This window comes from Ctenopharyngodon idella, chromosome 11, assembly GCF_019924925.1.
Source record: "Ctenopharyngodon idella isolate HZGC_01 chromosome 11, HZGC01, whole genome shotgun sequence".
Lineage (NCBI taxonomy): Eukaryota > Metazoa > Chordata > Actinopteri > Cypriniformes > Xenocyprididae > Ctenopharyngodon > Ctenopharyngodon idella.
In genome coordinates, this window is record NC_067230.1 from 25400048 (window position 1) to 25412899 (window position 12852).

The 12852-nt window shown below is 37.3% G+C and overlaps 1 protein-coding gene across 1 annotated transcript in view; it reads right to left on the minus strand.

Moving 5' to 3' along the window:
- Positions 1-2335: 2335 nt before the first annotated feature.
- Positions 2336-12852, minus strand: part of col6a1 (collagen, type VI, alpha 1) — a 36960-nt gene continuing 26443 nt past the window's right edge. Inside the window, exons 26-35 of the mRNA XM_051912853.1 lie at positions 10977-11042; positions 10049-10084; positions 8239-8275; positions 6757-6765; positions 6535-6659; positions 6138-6247; positions 5777-5963; positions 4661-4832; positions 3887-3916; positions 2336-3806 (exon numbers count right to left, since the gene is read on the minus strand). Coding sequence (XP_051768813.1) covers positions 3205-3806; positions 3887-3916; positions 4661-4832; positions 5777-5963; positions 6138-6247; positions 6535-6659; positions 6757-6765; positions 8239-8275; positions 10049-10084; positions 10977-11042 — 1374 coding nt within the window. The 3' untranslated portion in view covers positions 2336-3204. The remainder of the gene's footprint in view (positions 3807-3886; positions 3917-4660; positions 4833-5776; positions 5964-6137; positions 6248-6534; positions 6660-6756; positions 6766-8238; positions 8276-10048; positions 10085-10976; positions 11043-12852) is intronic.

The window sequence follows — 12852 nt, forward strand, 5'->3', positions numbered from 1 at the left end:
CAACACTAAAACTCCAGAAACTCATAACCTCGATGCCCAGACATCTTCAAACTGTTTTGAAAAGAAGAGGAGATGCTACATGGTAAACATGCCCCCGTCCCAACTATTTTGAGACCTGTAGCAGGCATCAAATTTGAAATGAGCTCATTTTGTGCATAAAATTGTAAAATTTCTCAGTTTAAACATTTATGTTATCTATGTGAATAAAATATTGGCTCATGTGATTTAAAAGTCTTTTAATTTTCATTTTATTCAAATTTAAAACCCTCCCAACATTTCTGGAATTCGGGTTGTATTACTGTTAAGGCAAAGCTTAATTTTCAGCATCATTACTCCAGTCTTCAGTGTCACATGATCCTTCAAAAATCATTCCAATATGCTGATTTGCTGCTCAAGAAACATTTCTCATTATCAATGATGGAAACAGTTGTGCTGCTTAAAATTTTTGTCAGGATTTTTTGATGAATAGTAAGTTCAAAAGAACAGTGTTTATTTGAAAGAGAAATCTGTTGAAACATGATAAATGTCTTTACTGTCACTTTTGATCAATTTTATGCATCGTTGCTGAATATAATCTCTGCCAGGAAACAGATTCCATGTTGTAAATTCAAAGTTGTGGTCATGACTCACTCACTATTAGATATAATTTACATGTTTGCAAAAAATATTTGATACTAGGCCTAGTTAATGTTTGTTGTGGTTCCGCTCCCTAGAGTTAGGAAAGGAAACGGACGCCATGGCAAAGCCTCAACAGATGAAGGTGAGATTACGCCGCTGCTATTAAATCCCTGACTGGAGATGACCTAGTACTAGGTTTAACAACCACTTGCTGTGAAGATGGCGATACTAGCTGCACACATCATGTAGATGGGTCTTGACATGGTGCTTCTGAGAGATATGAGAAGCGCAAAGGTAAAATTTTTAATATGGTATGGGTAATAATTAGTAATGGGTAAACTTGAAGGTCGTTTAAACATACTATCCAAATCGGTAACAGATTCTGTAGGGAGAAAAAAATCAGACCCCTCATAGATGCTTATAAAATGTTTGTTATCTTAAAGTATTGGTTCATTACCATCTAATAGATGCTAATGATGTTCTAAAGGCAGGATGGATGAATAGACAGGGTGCCAGATATCAAGCAACGCTTGCCAATGCAAAGTGTTTTGTTTACCTGAAAAGAATCCAGTAAGACAATTATTTTAATGTTTCACAGCTGTTCTTCAATGTCTTTTCTAGGGAAAATTAGCATTAAAACCATACAATGGCTAAAACGAATCCACATGTGATCTGCACACTACAGCTTCCTCTCATGCCTTCTCACCTTGATATTAAATAAACTGATTCAGGAGTTCATTAATATTAAAAGTTTGGGGTAAGTGATATGTTATATATATAGGTATATATATATATATATATATATATTAGAATAAAAATATTTTTATTCTGCAAGACTGCATTAAATTGATCAAAAGTGACTGATGATTTCTGAAGGATCATGTGACACTAAAGACAGGAGTATGGCTTCCATCACAGAAATAAATTGCATTTTAAAATATATTTAAAAAAAAAAAAAAAAACATGTTTGAAACTGTAATAATATATCAAAATATTATTATTTTTACTGTATTTTATAGAAAATAAATTCAGCACTGGTCAGCAGAAATGTGTATCTTGAAACATGAGGCTGGCAAGTGCATTTTTGCCCTGTTTAATGTCTCTTCTCCAACCAATAATTTTATAGATAAGTTTAAATGGCCTTGTCAGATGTTATCAGTTCTTAGCTGCTTTGGGTTGAGGAAAGCATTATGTCACATAGAAAAACCACAGCCAGATCTCTAATGACATATTGCATGTTGTCAGGGGGTTGTGGTTGTTAACTGGATGTTTTCCATGTGGAGAATTTGCATTGTCAAGTTGCCATTGTACAAATGTACAGGCAATCCCATTCTCTGTTCAACAAGTGAACAAGCAACAAGTGTTCATCCTCCCCAGGATTTATTCCTTATGGGATAAACAGTATATCTCAAATCATTTTTCAACATTAATATTCTAAGGGACGCAAAATACAGACTGCAAAAAATGTCCTGATTTATTACTGCATATCAGATTTTCAAATGTACAGTAGCCATAAATTGATGAAAGATAGTAAATAAATGGTTTCATGAAGATTTTTGTGGCATATGCAAGGAGATAAATTACTAAGAAAAGCAATTCAAGACATTCTCCTATAATAAACTAGATTGACCCTGATCGTCCACAGAATCTTTTGGTGGATTGTGGAATTTGTGCATGCAGCAGTTTTTTAAAGATGGACAAATGACAGAGGCGTTAATGGGTGTAGCATCCTTTATTTCAAATCCCTTTACAATAGCCCCGAGGCTGGTTTCAAATACAATTCTGACATGAGAAACCTATTGGTAAACTCTTTGGCTAAAGGCATAAAGAACCATTTTGAAGAAACCTGCATTTGAATAACTAAAGGAGCTAGTGTTGTGTTTACATTGGTAGCACCAAATTTATATTCAAGTTTTACTTTTAATGCTAATAATTAAGTGTACCACAGACAAATGCAAATAAAGAATGGACTTGTTGCAAGCAGGGTCCAAAATTAATGTGATTCCTTTTGAATTTTCAGTATATTTGGCAGTATATATAAATATCTATATATATTGTCAAAGATAGATAGATAGATAGATAGACAGATAGATAGATAGGACATGTTTATTTTGGACTCTGGTTGCTAGATATGTTTCATTGCATTTTAATGATACACTCCTTATATTTATAAAGAGTCTAAGTCTGTATCATCATAGAGATTTCAGCTCCTGACCACTGAAAGAATTCATTTTTCGTGCCCTTAATATTATTTAATGCTAATTTCCGGCAGTTATGGACAGCTAACTTTAATACAGTCATATAGTCAAAGCACTAGAACTCCCTCAAACAATTGGCATAAACTGTGAAATGACTCGATTAATCCCTATACTTCACAAAGACTTAGTGACATAAAAAATTAACATTATTTTTAAGAATTCTGACAATCATTTACTGTCTTTTACGAAATGAAACTGAGACTATGGAAAACCTTTTATGTTCAGATATATCATTCACATGAAAAGTAGAAAAAAAAACTAAAACAATCAAAGCTTGTGCTATACTGCTGCCCATCCCCTTTATTCCTGGACCCCTCCCACTACCCAATCACCCCCTCGACTCCAGGGAAATCTTGCGCGAGACAGTTTGGTAAAAGACCCCAGTGACCATTGAGTGGTAGTCGGGTACTTTGAAAAGGTGGCGGTAGGCGTACGTGTTGTCATACAGCCGGCCTCGGCTCACCAGGGTGCGCAGGTGGGCCTCGTTCACCTGATTTCCCACGGCCAGCACATACAGCTCAATATCCGCGTTGTTCACCTGCTCCACGGCTTTCTCAATCTGGATGGTGTTGACGCCTTGGGAACGACCATCCGAAAACACCAGCAGCTTCTTCTTCCTTGTCCTGCCACCCCTGAAGCGCTCGATGGCGAAGTTGAGAGCGTTTGTTACTTGTGTACCTGCATTCTGGAACTTGGCTTCTGCAATTTGAGGGACCACCTGGGTGACGTTTGTGGAAAATTGAGCCTCCAAGTTGGCATTGTTGCTGTACTGGCCAACGCCAACCCGGACCTGGAAGTTTCCTTTTTCTGCTGACAGAAAGCGCTCAGCCAACATCTGTGAGAATTCCTTGGTCATCTCGAAGTTCTTGGAGCCCACGCTGGCTGAGCTGTCCATCATGATGAGGACATCGGTGTCGGCATTAAATGAAACTGGAGAAGAGGAAAAGGATGTAACCATTATTATGTAATGGTCAAAATGCTGACATATCTGTTCTCAAATAAATACTTACTTGGACAAGTATAAGTGGGACACTTCTTGTCTGTGAAAAAAAGCACAATGTAGTGAATAACTGTTTCTCAAAATCAGATCCAGAACTCACAAAGCACCCTAAGGCCCTGTTTACACCTGGTATTAAGATGCGTTTTGGTCAATTTGATCACAAGTAGATGAGGGAGACACATACACCTGGTGTTTTAATCTCTCTTCTGTCCACTTTCAACCACTTCTGTCCTGATTTCTTCGAGGGGAGGGTCTATGGTTGGGTAAATGTATGGGCTTTTTCAGATCTTTCGATCTAATGGACAAAATAAACTCACACAATTTACTTATGAACGCAACGAAGACGACGGAAAAACACACTGAGAGCAGCAGCTTTCTTCTCTGATAACTACAAGACCACGCCAAACGCTGTTAGTGTTAGAAATCAGGAATGTTGATAGAACATTGTGCTTGGTACGTTTTTCTTCTTCAAACCAAACTTGGGTCTTCAGCCGACAAAATTTAACTAGGGAGCTTCCCATAATGTTTACGTGATAGGTCAGTAGGCGGAGAGTAGGTGCTCTTTTGTAGCTGTTCAAATGCATGAGCGTCTACAGTATGAAAGCAATCCGGTCAAATGCGTTTTTGACTACCTCTGGAAGTGGTCGAAAGTGGACAAGCTCAAAACGTTTTAGACCCCATTTACAACTGTATTTAGTGCCATCCACTTGTGATCCGATTGACCAAACCACATCTTAATACCAGGTGTGAACAGGGTCTAAATCGGATACTGTATGTAACCTACCTTCACAGATTTTCTCAGTCAGGTTTTGCAGGAAGCTGTCATCCAGAAGAAGACCACTGTTGTCCAGGACAAAGGAGAAACCTTTTCTGGGATCATCTTTACACACAAGCTCATCAAGCTGTTCTGTATTGGGAATCCTTTTTGCATAATCCATGACTCCAACACCACCAACCTGCCAGAAACCAGAAGTGAGTTGGGGCTAATCCTTGCTGGTTGTGAATTTCATTTAACCTCAGTTCATACTTGGATCCCAATAACATGAAATGTCACTTGATCACAAGTTCTCCCTAACTAAACACCATGATATTACATCTGCAGCATATTAGATTCATATCATTGAATAATGAATTTCTGTGGAAGCAGTTTCTGCTCCAAATTCAACCCAGGCTCATTGGAAAAATGTGCCTGTTGCGAAATTTCTGCAAATTGATATTCGCTTCTTGCATATTTCATGACAGTTAAATATCCAATGTGTGGCATGAACAGCTAGTTCATTTTTATCTGAAACAGATGAACGTGAATCTGGAAATGGCATCGCGGTCAGCAACAAAATGTCCAGTGAGTGGAAGTAAAAGGTTAACACTATCGTGTTTGAAAATAACGTACCACCCACACTAAATCCTACCTTAAACCTAACTGACAGTGTTAAAAAAAAGCAAATGTGACATTAAAAAAATGATAACCATGCCATTTTATCTTTGAGCTATTTTATCATGACTCTGGTTTCACAGGACTCGTACCTGAGCATTCTGCATCATAAGTGCAACGTTGTATCAGGTGAGGTACCAAGCAAGTTTACTATGACCAAAAAGCCAAACATTTGGAGCTGGTTATGTGATGCAGATGTCAAAATGTATTAGTTTACAAATCATGCACTGTGGTAAATGTTTTGAAGTCATATACTATTGTTTATTAATCAATAATCTGGCCTGTAATCATAATTTGTGTGAACAGAAATAAAAATTGTTGGTGTTTTACTCCCACTAGAGTTAATTTCAGCTGGAAACTGCAGTGAATTGTACTATATGCTAGGTACGATTTGGAGTTTTACAAAAATCTAGATCTAGAGGCACATTTTTCCTATAAGCCTAGGTTGTCCAAATTCATTAGGTTTACCTTCAGTCCCTTGCCACACAGCACGTTTAGGGGTACTTGGTCCCTCTGGGTGTCAGAGCGTCCATCAGTTAGGACAATGACCACACTCCTCTCCGTCACTAGCTTGCTAATCATGTTTATTAGAGAGAACTGCAGAGCTTCTCCAGTGTACGTGGCTTCAGCTATCCAGCGCAAGTTTTTCACAGCTCTGAAGTGAATGACAAAGATAATTTTTCTTTATTTCTTCAGACACAATGCCAGACATGACCACAAAATACAAGCCCATCTGATGAGGAAACTAATTTCTTAGTTTCTTGAAGTTGCTATTGCCATATTGTGTGCAGATTGTGGCTTCTAACAAGAGAACATCAATATTTCATACTGTTTTAGGTCTATCAGGGTCTTAATGTTGGGGTCACCAAGCTGTACGGACTCCTGAACACCAGCACCACTGTACTGCACCACGCCAATACGAGACTCATTGGCACCAAACTGCAAAAAAGAAATAGGAAACTCTACTTAAATGCATTTATTATCATTATAATGAGAAATTCATTCAGAAGAGCCCATGCATCTAGCATGTAACCACCACATCTTCAAGATTAAAGGGGACCAAATGTAATAATTTAAGAATCGACCACTGAAACCCATATCATTCGACCACTAATATGAATATGATGGGGAATGAGTTTTTCTTAGTGTCTATCATGATTACAGCCCAAATGAATCAAAGCTGACAGTGTTAATGAGTCTCATAGATATCTAAAACAAAAACGTACCTGTTTGAACTTGAGTCTGTCCATTACCGTCACAATGAAGTCTTTAGCAATGGCAAAGTTAGAAGCTCCAATACTCTCAGAGCTGTCCACAATGAAGACAATGTCCAGGGGTCCGCATTTGCATTCTTAAACAAAACATGCATATAAAGAAGATGGCATTGCAAAACACTAAATAAAACATGTTGAAATAATCCTCATATACTTCAAAGTCTTGGGACTTACCACAGCAAGCTGAAAGAAAGTAAAAACACATTACATTTGCATCAAAACAGACAATATTAGGCAGATCAGAAACGCATGTTCTATCAAAACATTCACAGTAAGGGATCCACAATTATTTTGCAATTTTACAGATGGAAGAATCTGGACTGGAAATAATAAATGATCATAAAAGTTATGAATAAAAAGCAGTTAATGCTCTGAACTAATTATCCTGACCATTTTTTTTCTCTTTCTTTTGAATTTGTAACACCATATTGTGGTGTCAGTGAATAGAACGATGGCCTACATAAGCCATATAAAATAATACTGGCCCGAACGGTGAATGTCTGAACAGAACTAGGCAAAAGTAATATTATGTTTGGGAGGAAAAATAAATGGTAAAACACTAATAAACACAAAGCAGCCTAATCTCAAGTGAATTGCTGGACCTATTTGTCTTGTTGGCTTTTTGTCTGGCCCCTGGGGTCTCATTCATAATACATTTAGCACACTGATGTAACTCTTACATTAAAAATGTAATTTATAAAATTAAATACTGACACAACACAGTCAAGATTTTTTATTACAAAAGCAACTCAAGATGAATGCACAGGGATGAAGCCCAAGGGCCATACAAGGAGGACAACCTTCATTACCCAAAGAAATTGGACCATATCAAGTAAAACAGCAGCCCACGAAACATTATTCGCATCTGATTGGTAATACTGTTGAATCCTATTCCTTAAAACTGATGTGTACTTTCACACTGAACTTTTACACTCTTCTGTTCAAAGAATCAGTGTTTTCTCTCCAACTGGATTGTGTCCTGTTTTCACATGCACAGAAGGCGATATTAAATATCTAAGTTAAGCTTCCAAAGCTAATGTTTATGATAAATGTGCACAATATGAGCATTTAAATTAATTCATTCTGGGCTATGGCTCCAGCAAGAGTTATAAAATATCCTTTCAAAAACAATAAATAGATGATTTCGATTAATTAAAAACCTGCATAATAGTCTGTGAAACTTAAGTGGACCTACATATGACATTTTACATAGGAATGCATGATTTCTGACAGTGTTTTGGGTTAAAAAAATACATTTTCTCTCTCTCTCTCTCTCTCTCTCTCTCTCTCTCTCTCTCACACACACACACACACAGTATATTGAAATCTACTTGGCTCAAAAATCTGAATGTACTGTGTACAAAATATTCCTCGAGTTGCAAATGCTGAATGGTGGTTAGTATTTTACTTAATGGCAAAGTATCTCAATGTTTTCTCATTACTTTCACTCTTTGCTCAATTTTTTTGCATGTCCTTTACTGGCCTGCAAAGTTTTGTGAACACTGAGCTGGCTAGGCGGATTGCTGTATCATCACTTCATGGCACGAGTCAACATTACAGTGTTAAATCAGTGTGGGCGACAGGCAGGTCGCCATTTATGGAGGCAGTGAAACTGAGTAGTGAGTCATGGGTAAATACAAAAACAGGTCTACTCACAGCACATCTTCATGATGATATCCAGAATCTCACATTCCTACAAAGAGAGAGAGACAGTAATAGAAAGAGACTGCTGCCTCTGCAACTGATTTTCTCTGTCGCCATTTTGTATCACAAAATGGAGCCACAAGTCCACGTTGTTTTAATTACAGGAAATTCTGCACTTTCTGCACAACGCACCCCAGAGACTCACAATTACTGCAAGGACTTTTAAAAAGTTTATTTTCTCTTTTGACGGATGAAAACACAAACTATGTCAACACTACTATGAGTCCTGATAAAGAGGTCATGAGAAATCTAATTTTCCATGATCTTTTGATAAAAAAACATTGTACTATTCAAATTAATAATATGCAAATCTTTCTCGCTAGTAAAAACAGTTAAAAAAAAAATATATAATTTTTTTAAACTAAGGTTAAAAATCCTGGCTCAGAGTCAGACATACTATGGACACATGCCACATTTATTGCAACACATATTTTCGGATTCAGAAACTTCAGAAACTCACAGTAATAAAGTAATATTATAATATCCCTAAACACCACAATAACTAATATTAAGAGTAAAACGTAGGCCTGTGTAGCACCTACAGCTCTGCAGATCCTTCTGAAGGAAACTATATCAGTCTGATCTTAACAGTTTATGCACCACATGTCAACACAGATTGCTTTGTGAGCCTTTACGGGTGTGTTTACACTTGTAGTTCAGGTCGATCGGTTTGTTTGGTCTAGACCTTGGCCCGCTTTTTTGGTGTCCAGCAGGGTTCGAATGGTAGCGTTCACATTTATTCAAATGAACCGCAATAACAGAGCAATTGCACCAGGGTTTGTTTTAATCAAAGACTTTATATATAGAAAGATGGTGCACTCGTATTATTATGAATGGGAGAAAGTGCAATGTGCAATATGGCAGAATAAGTCCCGCCTTCTAAATAAGAGCCCATCGCTGACTGGTAAAGTCATCGCTTCACTGCAGCGGCCGTTAGAAGCTCCGGTTCCTATAGAAACAGTCAGACGCGCGCTTCCTATAGATACACGCACTTAGGACTGCGCATTAACTTGATCCAGCCTGAAAAATTCTGATTTTTTTTGTCATGATTTGAGCGTTTAGAAACAAAATATATGAGAGAGTTGTTGTCAGATTTCATTGGTGATTTCAAATATGAAGTTTAATCGAAAGCTTGGCGAACAGCTTTGGAGAATTTGATGTTTCCCCATTCAAAAAAGGGACTTTGGTTTTAATCGAACCAAACATGCCAAGTGTGAACAAACCCTAAAATCACATTGGACTCTATCATATCTAATTTCACATGCAAAAAGGTTGATATCTTAAAGGCACTGCAGCAAAATATTAGCCTGTTTATTTCTATAATGGAGAAAATGGTTAAATGGTCACTAAATAATGAATGTCATGGGGAAAAAAACTGTAGAAAATAACTCCTTTAAATGTCACTATTAAAGACTGCACATCTATAGTGTCATGCATTCATTTCTTTTCAGATGCAATTGGAACAAGCCAGCTGTCGTGTGCTGTCAAAGGGTGCTTTTATTCCACAAAAAGACTAGTCTGGTATGTGCTTAGGCATTGGCTACTGATTACCCTAGCTACTGTCTGTCAGCAAAGTGGAATTCATAAAAATAATGGAAAGTGAATTGTGGAATGTCCAGGATCATTTATTATCAAGAGCACTGTCACCCTCTTTGTCTCTATACAGGAAACAGCACTGGAACATTTGCATTAGGCTATATCCAATAATGTGTGCTTTCTTTGATTTGTGCATTCAGTAAAACCCAGATTCAAACTCACTCACATCTGCTCCTTGAGGCCCAGGTGGTCCTGGTGGTCCCTGTGCAGGAATACAAGACAGATGAAATACACAATGTGCACATGAAGGCACATACTATACTTTTGTAGTATCGAACAACATAAACAGGTCTGTGAAAGTGTCACTCTCTGTTTTGTTACATGCTACACAGATGTAATTCTGCCAGAGCAAAGAAGCTCTGAATCTCTTTCCAAATAAGAGCATTTTTGAGACTGACAAGTCTCCTCCTCTCTGGATGTGATCCAGTGGCAAAGAGGAACATCACAAAATTGCAGGCTGAGAGAAATTTCCCTTCCCACACACCCATAACTCATGGCTGTTTAACGCTGTTCTACATAACTTAAGATTTGTACACTTAAAACGTTTCTTGGCTCCTCTAGACACTGTCCTTGTTGTTTACTTCTGAAAATATAGTAACGCCAGTCACCTTCTAAATGTATCTGTTGAGACTGTTTGTTTAACCAAGCTCAGGTCCAGGTTTTCTGGCATGCTTTAGGTTAAGTGAGCATGTCAACTGTGGCCAATGGTAATTTTGATACTATATCAAGTGAACAATAAAACTTGTTTTTCTAACTTTTATTTAACCAAAATGTTGGGCTTAGATTTGTTGATCACATTCCATTGAATTTCTCAACAAAAGATTGAACTTTCTTTGGATCTCAGGCATTCAATCCAACAGCAGATCGGCATGTCTAGGTTTCACTGATTCAGAATACAGATACATTATTTAAAGTGTGTCAGGATACTGACATAAGCACATGGTGCAGAATATCATGCTCATATGAACCTTCACTGGAGAAGAAGAATCAAAATATGAAGAAATATGACAATTTTTACCATTAAATCCTTAATAAACATCAGTATGGAAAAATACAGTAAACACATGCTGAAAACATGGTGCATTCACACTCACAGGTTTTCCTTCAGGTCCCCTGTGACCTTTGGCTCCTTTAGGCCCAGATGGTCCTGGCCTGTCATTCTGTGGAAAACAAGATATGAACATTTAGCCTGGAAAATACAGCGTTATAAGTGGCTGTACCAATTTAACTCATTGACAGAATTTTCCATCATTTATAACAATGCCCCCCCACCAGACTTTTAATCCCAGCCTTCTTCTTTCAGACCTCACACTGTAATATCAATATGAACATTGCAATCAGCTGTCAAAACCCTCCTACTCAACTATCTACCTCCATATAAACAACTGAAATGGTCTCCATTAATTCAGCTGTCTCTGCACAGTTTTGCCTCCAGCCCAGCAGATACGTTCACCCCTTCATTTCTGTCTCGTGCCAGATCACGCTCAGGCGGTGAGATAATACTAACCACCTGTCCTTATTACAAGCCGTCTCTCCCATGCTGCTTCAATTACCTTCAAATTCCTCACTTCAAAGTCCACAACTGTCACACACGTTCTCCTAGCAGGCTCACAGTAGGGACGAGGTTAAATGATGCTGTCATGCCAATATTGTTATGGCTCATTGTGATTACCTTGACAGATACTAAACCAAATGTGGCCCCCCGGGTTTGGGAGAGGCCGGAAAAAGGCCAATCAATTGTTTACAAGCAAAGAAAAACATTTCCAAACAGTCTTGGCCAGCAGAAACACAAGGAAGAGCACCTTCATGGCTCATATGGAGCAGATGTGAGGCCCTGAATAATAATGTATACAAAATAACACATATATATATATATATATATATATATATATATACACACCATTAAATCAAACACTTAAACATAATAAATACATCAATTTGTCTAAGTAAGAACATGTTTACCTAGAAAAATAAACATATATCACTGCTAATATGTATAATCAACGGAATGCTAATGCTCCAAACAAATGCAGCTAATGCTACTCTATCACCTGACAGCTATACTAGGAGAAAGTATAGTAAATAAATATTCATTTTCCGCAAAAAGTAGATCATGCTTCAAACTGGTTGCTATAAGGTATTATTTGTTTCAGATACAGTTCAGTGTGGTTCTATGTAATGAACAAACAAACTAGATTGCTAGCATACTACTGTATGCTAGCGTTGAGTGCTTCATAGCATGTTGCTATGCAGGGTGTTCTGGTGGTGGTTATCATGCTTAACTGATCAGAAAAGTATTAATAAAAAAATAACACTTGATGAGTTGCATGTTATTTACAACCCTAAGTATGAGAAATTGTAATATTGATTAACTTAGCAAACACCACTATTAACAGAAGTCTCTGGAAACTGTGGATATAAGATCACTGTGTAAACAGTTTAAACATCTGAAACACAAATGCTACAAAATGTTCATATATCATGTAAACATTGCGTTTGATTAATAAAGGCCTTTCTGTAGCCCAAACATTCAAGTGTGTGTTCAATCACAGCAGTTTAACTTTACTTTAAAATCAGTGTTTGTTTTAGCTTGTTAAAGTTCCTTCTGCATTATTGGGGATATTATTTCCTCCAGACCTGATGGTTATTATGATGAGCCTCTGGCCATTCTTTAAGATTCAGTTGTAAAACACGTGGTAAACATTTTAATTTATGGCCACTGCAATTCTGCTAATGATTACTTTTGGAATTATAGTCAGTTGGCTTCTTTTTGATCTTTGCGCAACCAAATGCATTTTCCATTGTAAATGGATTCTTAACACATTCTAAATGAATTTGAGTATGGTAAACTACTCAAAACTTTTACAGGGGGTCTTTAGGTTTTTGTGAGCAGTTGAAGAGAGTTACAGAGGTGATAAACAGTAAACACAAGGGTAAGTTTCTAATTATTGTAAAGTGTATGTGTGGTTG